The sequence below is a fragment of the Triturus cristatus genome, chromosome 4_1 (assembly GCF_964204655.1).
Source record: "Triturus cristatus chromosome 4_1, aTriCri1.1, whole genome shotgun sequence".
Lineage (NCBI taxonomy): Eukaryota > Metazoa > Chordata > Amphibia > Caudata > Salamandridae > Triturus > Triturus cristatus.
This window is the reverse complement of record NC_140585.1, coordinates 550,235,387-550,258,578: the sequence shown is the minus strand read 5'-3', so window position 1 is coordinate 550,258,578 and position 23,192 is coordinate 550,235,387. Positions and strand designations below refer to the sequence as shown.

The following is a 23,192-nucleotide window of genomic DNA, read 5'->3' as shown; positions in this document are numbered from 1 at the left end:
TGTGTGTGTCTGTGTCTGTGTCTGTGTGTGTGTGTCTGTGTGTGTGTGTGTGTGTGTGTGTCAGTCAGTCACAAAGGATTCTTTCTGTAGGAAGAACCGGAAGGCCAGAAAAGGGGAATCCAGGTAAGTAGCTTTATTTCTTGAAAGCTTTAGGCATGACGCGTTTCGACGTACGTCTTTCTCAAATGGCCGCTAACAGCAATTCTTTCCGCCAGCTCACTTGAAATATCACCATCCGTTTTGCCATTGGTTGCGCCTCCAGGTGGGCTGAGTCAGAGTCCCCAATACCAATGCAGCTGCATCGGCAAACTACAAGACCCAGCATGCACCTCTCACGGCATGCTGGGTGAGCGTCGCCTCTCAGCTTCCTTCTGTCCCTTCCTGGGTCCTGGAGAAGGTAAAAACGTGGCTCAAGATTGCTGGAAAGCATTGCCGTAGAAAAGAAGCTTCTTTCCTGTGTCCCCAAGACGTCTCAACCACATGATTCCAGAATCCGGCCGACCTCAAATCGCGGGTACAGTGACCCTAGACTCCTCTGTGAAGTCACGGGCTGCGGCACTTTTGCTGGATCTGCATGCGGTGGGTCAGAGTTAATCCAGTACCCTGGGGAAAAAAACGAAGATTGCCGAAGCTGCCCTTGTAACTCTGTCCACTTAGTGAGGCGGGTCTCCTCCAGCGTGCCCGAGGCCAGCGCGCATAATATGCTACAAAGGATTCTTGCTGTAGGCAGAACCGGAGGGGCACATATATATATTTCTTTACTCCGCCACCTTCCGCTGTCTTGAACAGACGAATGCAGACCCAGGAATCAGTGCACATTATTTCTTTATTGAGGAACGCCCTGCTCCTCCGCCATTACTCGTTTCAGCCTACCCGAGGCCTTGATCACATGACACGCTATGGGAGTGCTCTCACCAACGTAAAGTGCTAGTGCAAATCACATGATACGGATGTTCAGTAACCATGAAGACATACTATTACTAGCATAGTCTGTCTTCTCAAACCCAGGTCTCATGAAAATTATTGTATGAATACAATAATTAATCAGCAACATCCAATACACATCAAAATCATTTAAACACAATAATCATGTTAATACATAAAAAATTAGTGTTTAAAAACAGACTGGCCAATGCATCATTAAAATCAAGATAATGATAACATTTTAATATAGTAATAAAAGTTGCATAAATTTGATAATTTCAGATCGAGTTGGAATCAAATAACCCATTCCATACAAACATAAATAAGCATCTCATATAAAATTACATATAATTTAATGCTTAAAAAATGTCATCAATAAAAATTATAAATTGTAGACATTAAGTTTGACCTCATTTATGCCTTTGTCCCTTAAGCTTAATGTATATGTTTTTTGGATGATTGGGTTTGTTTTTCAGTATAATGCCCCAGTGGGCCAGGATTGCTTAATCCCACCCCTATCACAGTACTTGTGCCTAAAGTGCAAATAAAATTATCATGCTAAATCACAGCCGTGATTTAGTCTGTGCAAATGTGCAATATTATGTAAATAAGGTTACGTGAAAGATAAAATTAATGTCAGAAGCAGCAGTATATCAGTTGGTATAAATAAAGGCAATGTTTAAAGACCAATGCAGTTTAAGAACAATTATAGACAGGTGTAAAAGTCCTCAGTGGAGTTTAGACCAGATGGTGTTTTGCTATCTAACTCCAATATATACCTCGTTTCAAGTCTCCTGTGCAGCGCCTTCCGATTCCCTCCCCTCCTTAGGGGAAGAATAGAGTCCACCACATATTATTTCAAATCCTCCAATCCCCTATTGTGGAATTCATTAAAATGCCGTGCAACTGGGTAGGTCACGTCATTATTAACGATAGCCCTTATGTGCTGGAGTATTCGTTTGTGGACCTGCAACTTGGTGCTACTCACATATTGCTGTCCATTCCAACACTCCGGCACATATACTGCAAATTCTGTTTTGCCGTTGAGCATCTTAGTTATCTGGACTGGTTTGGACTTGAAAGGCGTTGCGTATGAAGACTTGTTACTAGCATATTTACAAGCCTTACATGAGGTACATTTATAGAACCCTTCCTAGCACTTAGCCAGCTTTTACCCGTCCTCACCTCAGGACTACTGCTAACTAAGGACTGGCTCATTGATGGGGCTCTCCTGAACGTGATGTTTGGAGATTGTGAGCTGGCCTCCAATAATAGGGTCATTTTGTATGAAGGGCCAATTCCTGTTTATTATCTTTCGTAAGGAGTTGTGTTGCTGGTTGTAGGTTAAAATCAATTTTGTAGGTTGATCAGATTGATTTTCTTCAGATATTACAGGCTCTTTAGGGCTTTTATTGATCAATGCCATTGCTCGATCAATTTTGTTTACTTTTTTAATGGCACTATTAAGCACTACCTTAGAGTATCCTCTTGCTCTAAATCTAAGCTTGTTTTCAATCTGGGCTTTGACATTCAGAGTCTGTACTACAGATCCTGCGTATCCGCAGCATTTCCCCGTAGGAAATGCTGTGGATCAGATGTTTAGGGTGATGACTCGAGGCGTGCAAAACCGAATTGCCCGCAGTTGGTTTCCTATGCATTTTAGTTTCCAATTTGTTGTTCTCAATATACACTTCTACATCAAGAAAAATTATAGATTTTTTTGCTCATTTGAGCCGTAAACTCCAAATTCAAATTATTGACATTGATCTGTTCGATAAAATTCCGGGCACTCACATCATTTCCTTTCCAAATTATGAACAGATCATCAATAAATCTGTACCAACAAATAACATGCTTTAAAACAGTTTAATCATGAGTTGCCATGAGGAACCCCATATGCATGCATACCTCTGGGAGAAGCAAGCTCCCATGGCAACACCTCTTACTTGTTGAAACACTTGATTTTGAAGAAAAAAAAATAAAAAATTCCAAACACATTGTAATCATTGTGCTCAACATCTTATTATGCATGTACATATTCATTGGTTCGGTACTTAGATAATGCGCAACAGCTTTGACCCAGTCTTGATGGTGTATGCTGGTATATAAACTTGTGACATCCAAGGACATAAGTATGAAATCCTCTTCCCACTCAATTTTGTTTACCTTTCTAAGGAAGTCTCCTGTATCCTGTACGTATGATGGTAATTGAGTCACGTGCTCTTGAAGAAACGAATCAACGTACTGAGAAGCATTCTCCATCAGATTTCCTTGGGCTGAAATGATTGGCCTACCTGGTGGTTTGCATAGTCCCTTGTATATTTTAGGTATAAAGTACACAACAGGGATTACTGGATAGTCTGTCCTCAAAAATTTAAATTCTTCCATACTCCGTAATCCCGCATTCTTCCATGCCAGCAGCCTGCTGTAAAATTCCTGCCTAATATTCTTGACAATTTGTACGGAGCTTCTTTTATAGCAATCCCTGTTTTTCAGATGACTAAGGGCTTCCTCCATATAGAGGTCCCGCGGCCAAAGCACCCCATTGCCCCCCTTGTCAGATTGACGGACAATGATGTTATCATTTGATTGTAATCTCTTCATAAATTGGTAATTCAGATTGTCCTTTTTGCTATACTTCTTTGGGGTTCTGATAGTTGATAGGTGCAGTTTTTTCAATTCACCAGTCACTTTGTCATTAAATACATCCAGGTTATCTTTCATCATAATGGAGCAAAAGGTAGATTTGACTTTAAATGGGGTCTTTTTTTGTACCTCCCAGCAGTGGATGGTCTTGACTGGCAATCACTTCACTTTCCGTTTCATCATGGAGTTGCTCCAGATCTCTTAAGAGCCCTACATCACCTGCTGTCAAGATTGTTGGGCTACCAGTTACTGCCATTGGTGCTTCATTGGCTTTACATTTTTGCGTGTTTTGCAGTAAATGAAATTTCCGCAATTTCAGTTTTCGCACAAACTTGAATAAATCCACACATGTGTCAGCATAGTCAAAATTAGATTTAGGGCTGTATGATAGCCCCAGTGCCAAAATCTTCCTCTCATCCTCGCTTAGTTTTGTTTTTGTTAAATTTATTACAGTTCACGAGTCCACATTTGATATTGTTGGCACTACTTGCACCTCCATCCCCTGCTGGCTTTCTGTTTGCTTTGCCACTGTTGGGAATGCTGGCATCTTGCCCGTCGTTTTTGATTCCTCCGCTGCTTGATTTTACATTTTGCACACGTGGGCGAAGAGTCTGTCTCCTGTCTTGCCGGAGATAATCTACTTCCTGCGCAAGCGATGGCTTTTGAAACCCCAACCCACTACTTGATCCTGGTTGATCTGTTTCCAATTTGCTCTCCACTGCCGAGCTGAGTTCAGTTTCCGATGTCTCAACCCGCGCAATGCCGCCTGCTAGTGATTTTAAAAAGACACTATTCTTATTAGCTGGTTTGACCGAGTCATATTTTTTAGCAAAAGTAAACACGCAGCCCTGTTCATAGTCAAGCTTATCGCGCTGAAATTTAAAAGCTTTGCGCTTCTTTATAATATCCTCCTCTTTTTGTAAGCGTGACATCATGTAATCTCGCATTTTCTGTAAAGCCTCCGTCACTTCCAATTTACCAATTACTTCATTGATTTCGTCAATTTTGACCTGAAGCGCCACCCAGTCACTGATGGCATACTTTACCAAAATGTGGACTAATTTCCTCGAGGATTCCAAGTTATTATTAGCCCACTCGGCCAACATAAGTGGATCGGGCTTCTCGTAAGTCGGGGCTAACATAATTCTTAAACCCCTTGGGATCCTTCCCTCCTCTAAATATCGTGACAGGGATTTATGCTCCCACCATTGTTCCGTTCGCATCAGTTTTTCAAGTTTCTTGAACAGTTCTTTAGTGTTTGAATTGCCATCTGATACTGTGCTGGGTTGCTCGCTAATAAGCATTTCCCCACTTGAAGAGTTGTCGAACATTTCGCATGCTGCTGCCTCGCGATTTCGTAGCGTGTCAGCGGACATGGCGCAATATTATGGGCAGTGTTTCAATAAGGTACTAGCAATCAGGTGGTTTACCGCTGCTCGTACCGGTCACACTCCTTCTCCGGACTCTCCGCAAGTACTTTCCACCAGGGGGGGGGACACGACTCCTGGAGTTGCTCGCGTCTTCCCGACACAGAGCGTCGTCTCAGTCTTCCACTCCTGTGGTAGGTCTGTTTGCTGTCCGGGGGCTGCTGCGACTGCTCCTTTTGGGAGAAAAACTTTTGACCTCCCGCAACCCAGAAATGCGCTTCTTGCCGTTTGGCCCCTATGTTTAAGGAGCGGTCTGCGGGTACCGAGGAAGCTTGCTCGGTATATATATTTCTTTACTCTGCCACCTTCCGCTGTCATGAACAGACGAATGCAGACCTAGGAATCACATGACACGCTATGGGAGTGCTCTCACCAACTTAAAGTGCTAGTGCAAATCACATGATACGGATGTAAAGTAACCATAAAGACATACTATAACTAGCATAGTCTATCTTCTCAAACCCAGGTCTCATGAAAATCATAGTATGAATACAATAATTAATCAGCAGCATCCAATACACATCAAAATCATTTAAACACAATAATCATGTTATATATATTTTTTTTCCCCCAACTTTCTTGCTCTTTGCCAGAATGGGACGTTTTGCTAAATATTCAGAAATCTAGGTAGCTGAATCTTTTTTTAAATGGCTTCCCACCTCAAAAAATAGCGACAAGCTTTGTGGGCGTCCCCTTCCAATGGTCATCTAGCACCTCCAGGTTGTGTGTAAAATTCCCTTCTTGCCCAATATAGGCATAATTTTGAGATTGTCAGGGGATCCTGGATAAGAAAATATCCTGGCATACCACAAAAAGACACCACCCTGAATTCCACTGAACCTATAGTTTTCATACGTATCCAGAGTTGCTACAGTTCCATGGGTAGCAGCCAACCTAGAGCCCAGATACTTTTCCTGGGCAAGGGAAAGGAAATTGGGATTTATTTGAAAGTAGTTTGACTTATGGGGCTGGTATTACATTTAATACACTGTAAAGCACAATTGCAATGCCCTTCTGTTAAAAAAGAAAAAGATCAGTTGTATTGTAGTTGCCAAAAAAACAAACTGTTCTTGGTAATCTAAAATATTCAAATATAAGTATGACTAATATAGGTGTCTTTTCTGCACAAGAGCATATTTTTGGTATATGGATAAAAATATATATATCGTTGTGTTCCTTTTGTAATTATCCAGTTCTCTACAAAAGTGAAACCTCTTCACTTTCTTAATACCCAAGTTCCACACTTTTTTGTGGCACATAAGTGAATTCATTCTGTTAAACATTAGTGCTATTTTGTCAAAAATTAGACATTTTGAAGGGTATAGTCTTTGTGATTTGGAACCTGTCACAGAACAATAACTTTTTTTCAATCCTTCTAGGCAGCAATGGATTTCTGTATGAACATGAACACTAAAGCTAATCGAAGGAAGTTGGTGCGAGCACTTTTTATAGTACCCCGACAAAGGTAGGAAAGTTGTAATTGACTTGACTATTAACAGCCGTTTTCATTGATCTTTTGATGTGTTCTGCTTGTATTCATGTCTGCAGATCTATATTCAAAATGTCAGTAATCTAGTCAATAGCGGAGAAGTGATAAATGAGAAGAAAGCCAGGGGTAAAGTAGATTTTGTGTAGATAGTATGTTTTTGCTCAGTTACAGCCCTTGTTTCAACTATGATGATAAAAACATGAAGGGTTCTACTTGCTATGCATGCTTGAGCAGTTTGATTAATTGAAAGAGCCATAATTTGTCATATGATTTGCTCCTCTTTTGTAGTGAGATTTACACTGCCCAGAAGCTGCCTCAAAGGACTAATGTGGCACAGGGTATATGAAAAAAAGGGTCTAGTAGAGATTAGATGAGGGAATAAGAAAGGCTCCTTGAGTGTCTTCTTAAAGCACTGGTATCTCACTGGAGGTATCCTTGGGCTATAGTGTAAAGCCATCATCAGAAATGTAACCAGATTGGTGTGAGGGAATAGAAAAGATGGGGATGAGTCAAAAGGAGAGGGATTAATTTGGGAGTCTGAGGTGGGGGCAAGGGATTGCAGTGAGAGAATTGAGGGCATGACAGTTACAGTTCTTGACAAACTGTTCGATGATTGGGCAAACTACAGGGAGCTGGGGGAGGGGGCAGAGGGAGAGGGATAGTCTTTTACTTGCTTACAGATTCTCCCAATTTCCTAAGGTATACAATATGGATGTTTTACTTCAGGACACCAACGCAGTTAGGGTTTTAGAGACTGAAGCTTTGGTCCTCCGCTTTCAGCCACTCTTGAAGCCAGTTTTTATGAGCTCACTTCTGATGAGATTTAACTCTGTGGTGACCATTTATATTTACCCATTTGAGTTTATTTAGTTTCTAAGGCCTCTGAAGGGGCTTAGGTTTGCAGCCTATTTTCGTTCGTCTGAGTTTAACAGAATGACTGAGCATGGCTTGTATTTCCAGTAGTGGCTAGGCCACTTGACCATCACAACTTATTTGATCAGGAATTCTATGTAACTTTTTCCTACTATCTTTCCAAGAAACAAACTAGGTAAGGCTTTTGCCTGTGCACCAGCAGCACCTTAAGGGGCCTCATTCCAACTTTTCACTCATCGTTGCTAGCCCACGTTTCTCAGGCTATCATTTTAGGTCTGTGGAAAGCCTGATAGTTGTTCTCCGATATCCAGAGGGAAGAGATGCCACTATTCGAACAAGATAAATATTTTCAGATGACTTTGTTCATGGAGCTAGAATGTGATGAGGGCTTGTCAACTTTTGTTTTTTTGACACGTTTTATTGATTCAGTGACTTAATATGATAGAGACATAGTAAACAGTAATGAATCATAAATAAGAGAAATCGTAGTAAAAAACTGTTACAGTACACAGTGACATACTTGTAGTACTAGTGCATGGAAACAGCAAAAGGCAGATCGAATAAAGATAAACCGTGAAACTCGCTCTATCCACCCATCGCTAACTCAGAATCCTCCTTATCTCCAGGGTATATCTCCCATTTAGTTCTCAGCAACACTAGGATATCCAGTGATTTGTTGATGTTTTTTTCATGGATCTGTGATTTAGTCTTTACCAGCGTAGGATCCATAAACAATCTACCCTCTAAGGGTCAGTGTTTGTGTATGTCTACCAGTTGTGCATACTCCAAGTGTAAATAATTAAAGGCCTATATCTTGGCCAAGTTGTATTCCTCCTCTAGTCATTCGTACGTCTTCTGTTGTACATACTTCCATTATCACTGATAGTCATACATTTTGAATAGTCCTGTGTGCTGGGGCCCTGGAAACTTCCGTTCATAAATATTCCTTTGACATAGGAGGCATCCACCACAGTGTTAAGTCTTATGACCCCTCCATTAGTCTCTGGTAGGCCAACTTTAACTGCATTTTTTCTGTAGACAGCTTCAGCAATATATCTAGAACTTTAAACCACATTGCAGCATTTAGTGTAGAAATGTGCCACATACATCCTAAAAATCAGTTCTGATAGAGATTTCTAGCTGCAGACTCCTTATCTGTGAACTTCCCATACGTCAGACTGGATCCGTTTTCTTGAGCAGTACCCCTCGGTTGATCGGCTCCGCGTGACGTCGTTGTCTGTCATCGTGACGTCTGCGTCATCTATATAGGTGCCACCTTGGCGCGCTGACATCAGTCTTTTTCTTTCTGCGCAATCCAGAGCAGATCTGTTTAAGAGAGCTACCCCCTGTAATTTTTTTTTACACTTTTTTAAATTGGTGTATAGGTTACCATCATTTCCAAAAAGGCTTTGGGATTCATACTATGCGGCTCCTGTCGTACTCTGACTGCTTGGCCATGGTTCCTAAAGCTTTGAGGGAGTGTTCCCTAAAGCTGCTTGTGGCCCGGCGTCAGGCCCCTTCCAGATTTCCTCTGAGGTCTCGTTACTGTTTCTGTTCTTAGTCAAGAGGAAGGTCCGAGCACAGCTCCGGCAGCTCCGAGTCTTAATCCTCCCATTCAAAGTCATTGAAGGGATTAGGTAAGAAGCACCATAATAAAAGAGCGTGCTTCGACTTAATCTGAAGCATCACCCCAATGCGACGGAGGAGTCTCTGTGTTAGAGGCCTCATTCTGCAGAGCGTGTGCCTGGGTCGGTTCTGTGTGTCTCTCCCCCCCCCCTCCCCCCCCCCTTTCCGTGACTGGGAGCGACCCCCGCCTAGCTGAAGGACTTCTATGACACAATGAGTGCCATATTTGGGTGGCCCGACCCTGCTGGCGTGCCTCTGGGCCCCGCGGAGAAAGATCTGTTGTTTTCCGGGCCGGCATCCTCAGCCTTATTTGGAGGACCTATGATTGGAGGAAGATTGGGAGGGGATGCAGGAAGAAATGGACTGGTATAAGGAACTGGGTGATGCCAGAGGCCTGGCATGCTTTCCCCTCCTAACCTGACTGTGGCGGTGGGAGCTTCCTAGGCTACGGTGGTGTGTAGGGCTGCGGAGGTCTTGGACCTGCAGCTTCCTACTGTGGCGGTCAAGACCAATATCTTGAAGGAGGTCCTGCAGCCTGGCATCTCCACCTTGGAACCTTTGCTGCCGTTTAATGAAGCCTTGACTGATGTTCACCTGGTCCAAGCCCAACACAGGTCTCCTGTGAATTAACAATAGCCCACCGCCATCACCCTGTTCCGGGTGACATAGGTTTCCCTGCATCTCACCCGACCCCGAGAGCTTGGTAGTCCAAGCCTCTACTTCTCTTGGCGTGTCTCCTTCTGCACCCTCGGATTGGGAAACCAAAAGGCTCAATAGCTTTGGCAAGAAAATATTTTCTTCCATCATCCTTGGACCTTACTGGTCCCAACGTTGGCTCCTTTTTTTCTTCGTACCATTTGGGGCGACCAAGGCTTGTTGGTGCTCCCGTCGGTCACCTAGACACTGACATCTGACGTGCGACAGCTCGCGAATGTCTCCTGGCCTTCCTCAGCGTGGCCTGGTCCTCACAGCTGCAGCAACCAGGTCAACGTCTTCACTTCTGAACCATCTAACATAGATGGGCATTGTGCTTCCTTGCCTCCCAATCACCTCAGAGGGGCATTGACCCTGTCCCCTCTGCTTGCAGGTTCTTCACTTCCAAAATCCATCCTTGGATTCTACCAGACTTCTTCAAGGACTCCTCCAGAGGCATTTCTTTTAAAGTCTCCCATTGTCATCAACTGCAGGTTCCGACGTCTTTTTAACCGTATGCATCTGGCTTTTCTAGTGTAGGTAACCTGGTTCTTGGGGCATCCACGGGTGGGGTGGCTCTCCAACCTTTCGACCTCCAAGGGGTTTCTTCGGGGTCCTCTGGGAAGGGTCTTTTTTCTTAAAAACTGTAACCGCACCTTCTGCATTAACTTCTATTGGGCATGCAACTGTTTCCATTCTGCACACAGCCTCCGTAGGGGTTCCTGGGTACTTACCTTGGGTGGTTCCTTGTTGTCCCAGGTCCTCTGAGTCTTATGATCCAAGTCCATTTCTTCTTTGCAGGTCGCATTCCAGTTAGTGTATGGTTTGGTCTCCCCCTGGAGACCACTGCACTCTGTGCTACTTATCTGATTGTTTTTCAAGTATTCTTGTGTGTGCTATTGATATCGCCAGGTAGGAGACATGCCATTGTGTTATGGGATGTGTTGTGTAATATATAGACTTATTTTTATGTAAACACTGTGTTTGTTTCTTTTTCAATTAACTTACACTATCGATTAAAGTTGGTAAAACAAGCTGCTTTACATAACTTCAAGATGAGCCTGAAGGCTGCTCTCCATAGCTTCCACTTTAAGAGCATTCTATGGTTATCAAAGACCACTAAAATGACTGTAAAGGTTCCTTTGGATTAGTGCAAGGTGCATCACTTGAATAAGTGTGCTCCATATACTAAGCCAGCCTCCTACACCATCCTGCCTGCCAATCGCTGCTTCCTGATAGCAGTGGTCACAGCTCATCTGCGGAGATCTAGGGGTTCCTGTCTTCCCCTGTCTTGATGACTAGCTGTTGAAGGCGGGCTCGCCCCAGACGGTCATCTTCCACCTCCAGACTACAGTGAGCCTCCTGCATTTGCTGGGGTTCACTATCATAATGCCGATGTCACACCTGACTCCTTCCCAGACTCTCCCTTTCATCGGAGCTGTTCGATTGGCGAGTTCATAAAATTCAGGCTATGATACTTATGTTTCAGCCTCTCCTGCATTTCAGTGAGACTGACTCAGAGGCTGCTGGGCCTTATTGCCTCCAGCATCCTGCTAGTGAATCATACCAAATGGCATATTCATGCCCTGTAGTGTGAGCTGAAGTTCCAGTGGGCGCAGCATCAGTGGAATCTAACTGACCAGGTCCAGATCTCGGAGGGAACTGCGCAAAATCTGCAGTGGTGGCTGAAAAACTGCGAATGGGCGACACGCAGACCCCCTCCTCCACCCAGATCTCATAGTGGTGACAGATACGTCACTCTTGGGATGGGGCGGCCATCTGGGGGAGGTAGAGATCAGAGGACCCAAGTCGCCGGCCGAAGCCGGACTCCACATTAACCTGTTGGAACTTCGTTCAATCCGATTGGCACTGAAAGCCTTCTTGCCGTCTCATAAGAGAAGGCTGTTTCAGATGTTCACGGACAACCACACCGTTATGCGGTACTGCCACAAACAAGGTTAGGTGGGGTAGTGGACCCTCTGTCAAGAGGCCCTACCTCTCTGGACTTGGCTGGAACAACAGGGCATTTCCCTGGTGGTTCAACACCTAGCCTGTTCCCAGAACGCCAGGGCAGATAAACTAAACAAAAATAGTGTTCCCGTTCTACCTTAACCACACTAAAGAGTTACGGTGGACAACCAACTCTTTGTGTGGTACGTTGTAGCAAAGAAGGGACATGCTGTGCAGAAGATAACCATCTCCTGATGTGTTATCCTCTACATTAAGACCTGTTACGCTCCTGCAAAGAAACAGCCTCCTGAAGGCCTCGGAGCTCATTCTACCAGAGCTAAGGCGCTACCACAGCTTTCCAGCATGGAGTCCCGTCCCTCAATATCTACCAGGTGCTATATGGGCATCCCTGCCCAAATTTCCTAAGCATTATTTCCTGGACATTCAGGTATGTAGGGAAGGCCTCTTTGATGGTTCGGTCCTACAGGACTTTCTGGTTTAAACTTTTCCGCAGTCCCTGCTTCGGGGATGGTATTGATTGGGTATCTGTTCACAGGTAAGCAATCTGTGTCTTGATGTCTCAGAGATGTGCGAGTTACTTACCTTCAGTGACATCTTACCTGGTAGAGACATTATCTAGCTGCAGATTCCTTACCGGTGAACTTCCCAGGTGTCAGACTGAGAAAGGGGGGGGGGGCCTTGTGAGATGCCCAGGCTGAGGATGCAAGAAGGAGCCCACCCACATGCCTGTACCAGCGAAAGGCATGGACCGCTGACCAACACCTCCATCTCCTGCAACTGGTCCAGATATCTGGTTGGATGCCTATGGAGCCCTGATCCATGCGCCGGCAGCCGCACACGACCTGCAGATCGAGGTCCGATATCCAAAGCTTCTTTGACCGATATTTGAAGGGTGAGACTGCCGGGTTTCCAGCCACTGCGATCACCGCTGCACAGGTTTGCCCCTTACAGCACTGCGTACAGGTGAGAACGCTGTACACTGGGTTCCTGTTACTGGATCAGATGGTGGAAGGGGAAACCCATTGCAGAGTTAGTCGCCTAAAGGATCATGGTTATGGGGCTCCTGGACTCTCCACCTCTGACCATGGCAACCCCTGCTAACGGCCTCATAAGGTAGAGGAAAGTACATTTACTCCAGTATTGAAACTTTCATAGATTCCCATGCTTGAATCATTCTCCCGTCGTCAAGATGGGAGTCCTCGGTATACATAAAATAGCAAAAGAAACCATTACAAAAGAAGAAACCAGGCTTAGGCCCATTCTAGTTTTGTAACATATCCACATCTTTTTGTAAAAGAGACCAAATAAAATGAACAACCAATCAGATTAGCCTCACCCTGTAGAACCTTCCTGAGAGAACCTCAGAGCCTCATATTTTCTACCGCACATTGTGCAAGGGAGTCTTCACTGAGCTCTGCTCAGTTTTTTCCTGTCAACCTTAATTCTACAGTTTTTCACCTATTTTTTCTTCATGACCTGCTTGGAGTTCGTGTCAATATGTCTGATAAAGAGAAGAAAGCCCTCTTTAAAGCTAGTGCTAATTGTGCTAAGAAGAGACTGTATGTGGAGGGCAAGCACAAGGATTGTATTTACTGTCTGTACCCAGACCATAAGGTAGCAGATTCTAAAATTTGCGGCACTTTTTCAACAAAGACTTTGTGAGACCGTGAGGGGAGTCTCTTAACCTGGCTACAGAAGCTCAAGTCAAGGAAGGAACTACTCTCCAGTGACATTGATGAGGCATCTCTGCTACTTCTTCCAGTAGGTCTGTATAAAGGGGTAGGTCTTCTCCTTCACCTTCTGAAGACCGTCCCAGTACGGCCATGAAAAAGACCTCTCATAGGTCTGAAAGACGTAGTCCTGGCGAATCTCCTCACCGAGGTGTAAAGGAGAGGGAAGGACTGTCAGCAGGAGTAATATCTGAGAGGAAATCTAGCTCTGTTCCTCCATCTTCTCCTCCAGCAGCTCCAAAAGCCTTTAAAAATCCCTCATCTCTCTCTTATGATGGCAAGAGTGGGAAGCGAGTTCACTCGTTGACGACGTTGTCATCAACACCGTCGACGAAAACATCAAAGGTACAGTCAGTCTTCTCCTCCACTTCTGGCTCTGTCAACTGGTTCGTCGACGGTGACTTCCTCGTCTACGGAGTCAAAGCTTCAGGGTTCCGCATTGACGACTTCAACGTCTGCGGTGGCATTGTCGTTGACTATCATGAATACGACGATGGGGACGGCAACCACGTCTACGACAACGACGGCGGCTTTGGCTGCTGTGGTGACAACGGTCTCGACAATGGCTCCGTCAACGACGTCCATTTCTTCGTCGCGATAGTACCTCGCTGACGAAGGAAAAAAATTGCCATTTCTATCAGAAAACGCCAGATTACACCTGAGAACTTCCCCCAGGAGGGATCTGAAGAGGATGATTGGCCGTATGGCTATGCGGATAGCCCTTCTCAATTGCATGTCAAGTGCCAGGTCACAGACTCTGATGGGGAATACATGGAGGAACAACAATATGATCCTCCCTCGGATTATCAGGAGGACTACCAACAGGAGATGGTCTCTATGCCTTCCTCCCTACTAGCGGACTTGCAGTCTATGCTTTTTGGACTGTAGACGGAGATTCTCAACACAATCTCCGGCTCCAGTTGTGGTGCCAGCTACAGCTGTCCCGCCTGCACTACCTGCTACCCCTCAATTGCCACCGCCTCAACCACTGCCTGTGGCTCAAGATGCACCACCAATCGTCCCTCTCATTCAGGATGACACCTCTGATGAGGACCAGGGCAACGTCACTATACAAGATCCAGACGCAGAGTAGAATGACTATGTAATTCCTGATCCGGCTTCTCCTTCACCAGCGTCTGTTGATTCTCCCCCTGCAGACATAGGGGGTTGCCATAATTTGATGGAAAGGGCCTCTAAGAGATTTGTACTGCCCATGCCCACGGTGTATTCTGAATGTTTCCTCTATGACTTCAAGGAGCCTTATAAGAAATCAGTTTGGTCTATTCCTATCGTTGGTCAAGTCTGGGATGAGGGTTTTAAAGTGATGCGGAGTCCAGCCACGGTGATTCCGGTACTGCCTCTCCTTGAGAAGAAATATAAGGCTCCTGACGATAGCTCGGCCTGCTTGGTCAGCCAGCCTAAACCAGACTGTCATCTCTCAGGCTGCCCAAAGTATGTCCAGAAATCCTTCTGCTCCCCTCATGACACCTCCCGATAAAGAGGGCAGACACCTCGATAACGGAGCATGAGGTTTTCCTCCATGTCCAGCCTGTTGGTCAGGGCTGTGAATGCCTTAGCGATACTTGGTCACTACGATCGCCAGATGTGGTGCAATCTTTCCCCCTATCTGGATTAATTGCCGGAAGATGCGAAAATGGAAGCGAAGAAGATTCTTCAGGAGGGAGAGAACCTCTTCTGAAGTCATTGACTGTGTAATAGACATTGTAACGACTGCGTTCCGCTCCCTTGCGGGCTCTGCTGTCCGTCGTCAAGGCTAGCTGCGGGCTACATTGTTTCGTCTTGTGGTCCAAAACAAAATCTTGGATCTTCCCTTTGATGGGGAGCCGCTCTTTGGGAAACATATTGATGATGCGCTCCAGGACATCAAGAAAGACACGGAAACTGCAAAATCCTTAGGGACTCTGCAGTACCGCAAGGTCCCCTTCCGTGGAGCCAGAGGTAGTGGTAATGCCACCTACAAAGGAGGATACCAGCAACAACGGTGTTCTTCATATGGATCAAACTCTCAATCTTACCGGCCGAATTATAATCAGCGGCAAATTCAATCATCCTCTTTCTCTAGATCTAACAACAGAAGAAGACACGGACGCCAGGGGAGGGACTCCTCTAAGTGTCAATAGCGGCTTGCTGGCTCTTACTACTGTCCCATCTCCTCCTGTAACACAAGTGGGAGGCAGAATTTCAAATTACTTCCACAACTGGCAGCAAAAAAGATCGGATCGTTGGGTTCTGAAGATCATTCAATGCGGCCACACTCTGGAATTTGTCCATGCACCACCTTCCCAGCCCCCTTCGTGCCACTGTGTCAAAACATCTCCGTCTTCTACAGTTGGAAGTCCATCAAATGCTCCTGAAAGGGCCGTTAGAGCCGGTTCCTCTCTCTCAGTGGGGAGAGGGTTTCTACTTCCGGTTCTTTCTGGTCCGGAAGACTTTTGAAAAGTGGTGCCCTATTCTAGAACTGAGGAAGCTCAACACCTGTCTCGTCAAATAATCATTTCGAATGGTTTCTCTGCAGAACATCCTTCGTCCTCTCAACTCAGAGGATTACATGGCCACATTGGATCTAGAGGACGCATACTTTCATGTACCCATCCATCCAGCACACAGGAGGTTTCTGCGCTTCACAGTAGCCAAGAGCCACTTTCAGTTCAAGGTCCTGCCTTTTGGACTCAGATCGGCTCCACTGATTTTAACTAAAGTATTAGCTCCCATGGCAGCTTTTCTACGAAAACAGCATCAGGTTTTCCCTTGCCTGGACGACTGGTTGCTGAAGGCTTCTACCAAGCACGCGGCAGAGGAATCAGTCGGGGCGTGCACACGCCTTTTCGACAATCTCGGTCCGACTCTCAACACAGAAAAGTCGACTCTGTCCATCCAGAAGAGCCTGATTCCTGAGAACAATTCTGGACATGTCCCTCAACAAAGCCTTTCCGACCCTGGAGAGGCAAGAAAAGCTGGTGGCCAATGCCCGTCTACTGTTAAAAAGGAAATCGCTTTCAGTTCGCCTCTACTAGTCCCTCCTAGGGTGCATTTCCTCCTGCATTCCTCTAATTCCTCACTGCAGGTTGCGGATGCGCCCTCTCCAGGAGAAGCTGGACTTGCAGTGGCACCAAGTCGACAGATCCTACTGTGTCCATGAGGGACGCCGCATCATGGTGGACAAACGAGGAAAATATTTCTCAGGGTTTCTCCTTCAGGATCACCCCAGCTCATCAGATAATAACTACAGACTCTTCGCTGGTGGGCTGGGGAGCGGTCTTGCAAGACCTTCATGTAAGCGGTCATTGGCTACCCCAACATAGTCTTCTACATATCAATCTGCTGGAGCTCAGAGCGACTCGCCTGGCCTTGCAGGCTTTTCTTCCGCGAATACAGCAGTCTGCAGTTCTAGTACGTACAGACAATATGACTGCCATGTGTTACATAAACAAGGAAGGCGGCACCAGATCTCGTCTTTTGTCACAAGAAGCCCAGACAATTTGGAAATGGGCTATCCAGCAGGGGATATCACTCAAAGCAGAGCACCTTCCAGGCGTTCTCAACGAGTGGGCGGACACGCTGAGCAGACTGAAATGAGTCAGCCACGAATGGGAACTAGACTAGTCCACTCGGGAAGAGGCTTTTCGCCTATGGGGCAGGCCTTCCATAGACCTCTTTGCCACACCAGAGAACAAGAAATGCCGATTTTATGCAAGCAGGCTTCACCATCTGGGATCATTGCGGTATGCGCTTTCGATGGCCTGTTCAGGCGCATTTGTTTACGCTTTTCCCCCCATTCCGCTGATCCCCAGGCTTCTCAGGAAGCTCAAGGTGGAACCTTGCAAGATGATTTTGATAGCTCCTGCGTGGCTCCGCCAGTTTTGGTTCACAGAGCTGCATCTCCTCTTCCTGGACCTCCCACTTACGTTGTAGCTGATTCCTTCGCTGCTGGCAATGTCCCAGGGCCAAGTCTGGCACCCGGATCCTCAATTCCAGCAGTTGTCGGCATGGCTCCTGAGCACTGAGAATTTCTTGGTTTGACCCGTTCAGCAGAATGTAGAGAGGTACTTTCTCAGGCACAAGCCCCAAGAACCAACAAGACATACCGGTTAAAGTGGGAAGCGTTTCTGCATTTGGTGCCAACAAAGGGGTATCAATCCTCTTTCTTCAGAACAGCATGAAGTTCTTCCTTAAATTCTTTCATTAGCGAAATCAGGGCTGGCTCACTTATCCATCAAAGTTCATCTTGCCACCATCTCTCGCTTCAGACGCCCACATCTTCTGGTCCTTCCCTCTGGTTGGCAAGGAAAATTAAACGGTTTCTCAGGGGCCTTTTCAGAGTCTTTCCTCCAGTCAAGCCTCTGCCTTCTCTTTGAAACCTTAAATTGGTTCTCACCCAGCTCATGAAGCATCCTTTTGAACCTATTCACCGGGCTGATTTGAAATTCCTCTCCTGGAAGGTGGCTCTTCTGCTAGTCTTGACTTCGGCTAGGAGAGTAGGTGAATTACAGGCTCTCATCATTCAGGAAGCTTTTCTCAAATTTAAGAAGGGGACAGTGATACTCCGTACCAACCAAAAGTTCATACCGAAAGTGCCTTCAGACTTTCATTTGAATGAGCCGGTCATACTTGAAACTTTCTTCCCTCAACCTACTACTCCGGCATAAAAAGCACTGGACATTCAGAGGTGCTTAAAATTTTATCATCAACGTACTAAAGACTTCAGAAAGTCTCCTCAACTATTTGTGTCTTTTAGCGCCCCTCGTAAGGGGTTTCCCCTTTCCAAGCAAGGGATTGCTTGTTGGATTACCAGCGCTATCCAGTATTGTCACAGGGTAGTGGGCAAGCCCCTAGAGGGTCGGGTCTGTGCTCACTCCACCAGGGCGATTTCTTCTTCGACAGCCCTCTTTGCCCGAGTTCCTATCCAGGAGATCTGCAGAGCAGCGACCTGGAGCAATACTCATACATTTACAAGACATTACTGCCTGGATTCTTCAACGCAGAGTGACACAGCAGTGGGCCAGGCCGTCCTGAGGAACCACTTTCATTAAGTGGTGAGATTTCCCTTTCTACCCTCCTTCGTTTTTCTGCTTCTGCTCTTTGCACTTTTTTTAAGTTAATTTGCTTGCGTCTTCCTGTTTTCCTTATGTTTACAAATGTGTTTAATTTCCATTGACTGTTGATGTTTATGCTTATAATGGATGAATAACAAATCAAGATTCAGAAAATGTGCTCATAACTGCTAGCTACTCTGATTCAAGCATGGCAATCTATAAAAGTTCCACTACTGGAGTAACAAAACAAGTTACTTACCTGTAACTTTGGTTCTCCAGTATTGGAATCTTTCATAGATTCCCATGCGACCCTCCCTTCGGAAAGCTCAGCATTCTGCAGCTTAATTTATTATTTTACACTACGGCTACGAAAATCTGAGGCTCTGAGGTTCTCTCAGGAAGGTTCTACAGGGTGAGGCTAATCTGATTGGTTGTTAATTTTATTTGGTCTCTTTTACAAAAAGAGGTGGATATGTTACAAAACTAGAATGAGCCTAGGCCTGGTTTCTTCTTTTGTTATGGTTTCTATTGCTATTTTATGTATACCGGGGACTCCCATCTCGACGACGGGGAATGATTAAAGCATCGGAATCTATGAAAGTTACCAATACTGGAGAACCAAAGTTACAGGTAAGTAACTGATTTTCTTCTTTAATAGGTCCTCGAATGCCTGGGATCAAAATATTACTCGTAGTGCCCTCCATCTTTTCCTGTACTTGAAGGGGGCCCTTCACCAACCCTCGCCCCTTCTCTTGACTGGTTTGTGAGCTCAGAGACGTCCAGGTGAATGCAGAGACTGGCTAGATCCTGCCTTGATACCACTTAACTAGACAAACCAGACTGCTTGAACTCCCTTTGGGAACGCCCTGAGGGCTGGTGGTCTTCATATGCCTACATTGGGGAGGCTTTGGAAACCAACTCCCCACTACCACCATCATGGCCAAAAATAAATAACCTCACCATAGTATGCAAGGTACATTTGACAGATCTGCACAGACGACCAAGAAGGTGGCAGATATATTATGAGCTTTTTTCCCCAAAGAGTCGTGTCTTGGCGCTAGTGGCAAGAACTCTCAGCATTTTCAATAGTCAGAATAAAGAATTGAACCCATCTTTTAAGGTGTACCAACCCGCTGGTCCAAGAGGAAAAACAGGTCTTTAGAGCCTTCCTGAATTCCGAAAGGTTTGATTGAGCTTGTAGAAGTTTTGGCGGTAGAGGAAAAACATCTTCCACTCCAAAGAGCTTTCTTTATTCTGGGTATTTGCACTTTATCTGTACTAGATCTTATGGTACGTGGGGGGAACGTACCACTGAAACATTTCCTGCAAAAAGAGTGGACCGTCATGATGTAAACACTTATGCACCCAGAAAGGGCTTAGAACTCAATCCCTAATTGGAAGCCAATGAAGTTCCCTAATGGATTTGGAAACTGAGCAGAATTTTGGTAACTTCAACAAAACTCTTGCTGCTACTTTTTGCAGAGTCTGAAGTCTATTAAGAAGACGTGCTTGACATCCTACAAATAGTGCATTAAAATAATCAGTCCTTGCTATTACCAAGGCAATGATTACTGTTTTCCTATTCTAATGGTAAGAATGGTAAGTTCTTTTTTATTTTAAATTGGAACAGGAATAAGCAGGAGGAGTTGAGCTGGTTTGAATGTTCTATGAAGGTTAATCTGTTGTCAGAAATGACACCCAGATTTCTCACCTTCTGGGCTGGAGTTGGCAGCGAAGCCAAATTTACATGGCCACCATGTGGAATTCCCAAAACTACTTTTGTTTCCAAACATTCCACCTCCGTTTCATCGGACTTAAGCTTAAGACAGTTCACATGCATCCACTGCGCAATTCTATTTCTGCATGTGCTGAACTGCAATGCTACTTTTTCTGAATTAGATTACATTGCTACCACTAGTTGTATACCAGCATAGGAACAGATTGAGAAAACTATGTGCTCTAATCAGCTGAATAAGTGGGGTGATGTACGCATTAAAAAGAGTTGGACTTAAGAAGGACCCTTGCGGGACCCCAAAGGGAAGTTTAAAAGAAGTGGAGGTATATCCTTAGTGCATCACTACTTGCTCTCTATTAGTAAGAAAGGATGAAATCAATTTCGGAACCTCTCCTTTTATGCCCATTTCCTCAAGATGATTGATTGATGCGAGATGAACCACTGTGTCGCAAGCAGCCATTAGGTCTAATAAAATTAAGGCCTCATTCTCTACCATACTCGGAGATGAATATAGATAGCCCTGACAGCTCCAGCCCTGACACCACTATGATTCTTGCTGCTATCAGCCAACTGCGCAATGCACTAGAGACCAAAGTTGGCTCTGACATCACGTTGTTCAGACCAGATCTATGCCGTGCTATAAACAGAATAGTGGAGGCCATGGTCCGAGTCTCTGCTGTGGAGAATGCGGTAACAAAGGTCCTCTCTCTCTCTGCTTTACCATGTAGAGAGGACATAGTCCATCTCCAGGAGCCTCCACCAATTTGTGAATGCTCATATATTAAACTACCTGGACAGAGGTTTGTTCTACGTTATGCCCTCTTGCACTAAGCCATAATGTTTCTATCCCAAAAAAATGTTTTTTTACAAGCTTAACCAAATTAGTCTAAGAGCAATGGAAATCCTTCATTGCTGCAAAAAGAGTGAATTTTTTTTGATTATTCAATATGTGTTGCTCTATCCCGCCAAAATAAAAGATAACCACCAAACTAAACCCATCTTTTTCGACAACCCTAAAGAGATGTTCCAGTGGCCTGAGGACTGGTGTGGACCTATCCACAGTAGTCTAGAACTCCCATGGGCAACAGAAACCGCATGTGCTCATCCTGTCGCTACAGGCCTGATACATCTGGAAACTCACAAGAGGCCGGAGGTGAGTGGCTGCTGACCTGGGTGCATAAGGGCCCCAAGGATGACCCTCCTTGAAGATACCAACAGAGAACTGATGAGTTTGAAATGGTCATAATGTACAAAAAGGCACCACTCTTATGTTAACATAAGTCAGGGTGACGCTGAAACATTGACATCATAGCGCGTCCCTTTCTGGTGCCTGAAACCCCACATTGCTGCAACACCCAGGAAAACAAACCGGTTGCAGGCACTGGCACTAGTTTTGTAGATTTGGGAAACATTTGAGGCATGACTGCATCGACTCCCCGTTGGAGTTGCCTGTTGGTTTGTCTTGTGACAGATGCTTCATTGTTAGGAAGTAGAGGGTGGGGAGGGAGGTGATGCTATTGCCAGTAGGCATCACCCCTCATACACCTCCCAAAGATTTATTCCCCTCTTAGATGCCTAGTAACAATAACATAGCCCCTGAAGACCAGATCAGTTTAGTGTCCTGAAATGTGAACTGTGTGCTGGACAACATCAAGAGGAAATAGGTTCTCCGAGCTGCTAAAAGGCTGCATACCTTCATCCACATCCTCCAGGAAACCAGTATGCGGGGAATAAAGTTTCCTCCTTAGCCCGATATGGGTTCAAGCATATTTTCCCCTCTGTTCAAGAGGGGTTCTAGAGATGTGGCCACAGCACTGAAAGGTTATCTCCATTTTTAGTTTAAAAAGACATGTCTGATCAGTGGGGCAAGTATATAGCAATGACTTGCCACCTCCATAGGGAGCAATTGACGCTGGTAAATGTCTATGCCACCACCCCCAGTAACTACATCCTTTACAGAGGTCATCACAAAACATTAGAGCTCCTGGTGGGTGGGGGCCCCTGATAATGAGGGGAGACTGGTACGGGGTAGTGGATAAAACCCTAGACAGACTTCGGAGTGGGGATAGAGCAGGCAGAGACTGTTCCTTATTGAGACAATTCATGGAGGTGCTGTGCCGCTTTGATGTCTGACGTTTATTCCATCAGCAGGAAAGATGCTACAGTTTCCATTCTGGGGCACTTGGCACTCTTTCTTGTCTTGACTATTTCTTCCTTCCCTGGAAAAAGTTACACATATAGTGATAGCAGATTCACAAATGTTGACCTGGGGACTCCGTGACTACTCCCACATAATACATTTACGAACGGTTGGCAACAGAGCTTCTTTATCTTGGAGACTTGCTGCCTGGTCTTGCTGTGATACCAAACTCACCTCACATGTAGGGGAAGCAATAGATATCTATTTCACCCACAACCGAAAGTATGTAGATTGTGCGGGCATCCTATGGGAAGACCCCCCAGACTATCCTCCGAGGAGAAATCATTAGCTACTCAACTGGGACAAAGGACAGGAAATCGCAGACAGTACACAACCTAGAGATACAGATCCAAAATCTGGAAACTGAATATAATGAGAAACCAGAGCTGAGGTTGTGCATGAATATCGCCCATATTCAATCGCGGTTGCAGCTCCTTTTACTTGAAGAAGCGAAGAATGTATGGCTACCTCGCAATCATGCCTCTAACAAATGGGCGCCAAAGCCAGTAAACTACCTCATTATCGCTGCTCTGATATTACACATCATACCCCAATCTCATACCTTTTCAACCGGATGTGGTAAAAATTATTGGTGCCAAAGCTTTTGCATACCAATTGGCACAAAACTATGTATGTATATGTGCCCGTTGTAGCACTCTGCCAGAGACACTGATATGTAGTTCCATTTTCTGTCTGAAGCAGAGAGGCAGTCATTAGAAGATGAACTCTTGGCTGGAGAGCTAAATGTGGCATTAGGCCGGCTACAGTTGGGGAAAACGTGATGCCCCAGTGGATTTCCTGGCGAATTCTTCAAATTTTTATGT

At 45.2% G+C, this 23,192-nt stretch overlaps 1 protein-coding gene across 9 annotated transcripts in view; it reads left to right on the top strand.

Annotated features, from left to right (window-relative positions):
- UPF2 (UPF2 regulator of nonsense mediated mRNA decay) overlaps nucleotides 1-23,192 on the top strand; it is a 1,571,752-nt gene that overhangs the window by 301,204 nt on the left and 1,247,356 nt on the right. For all 9 annotated transcript variants that reach the window (XM_085652863.1, XM_085652867.1, XM_085652865.1 and 6 more), the window contains one exon: nucleotides 6,377-6,462. In XM_085652863.1, the coding sequence (XP_085508989.1) occupies nucleotides 6,377-6,462 (86 nt within the window). The remainder of the gene's footprint in view (nucleotides 1-6,376; nucleotides 6,463-23,192) is intronic.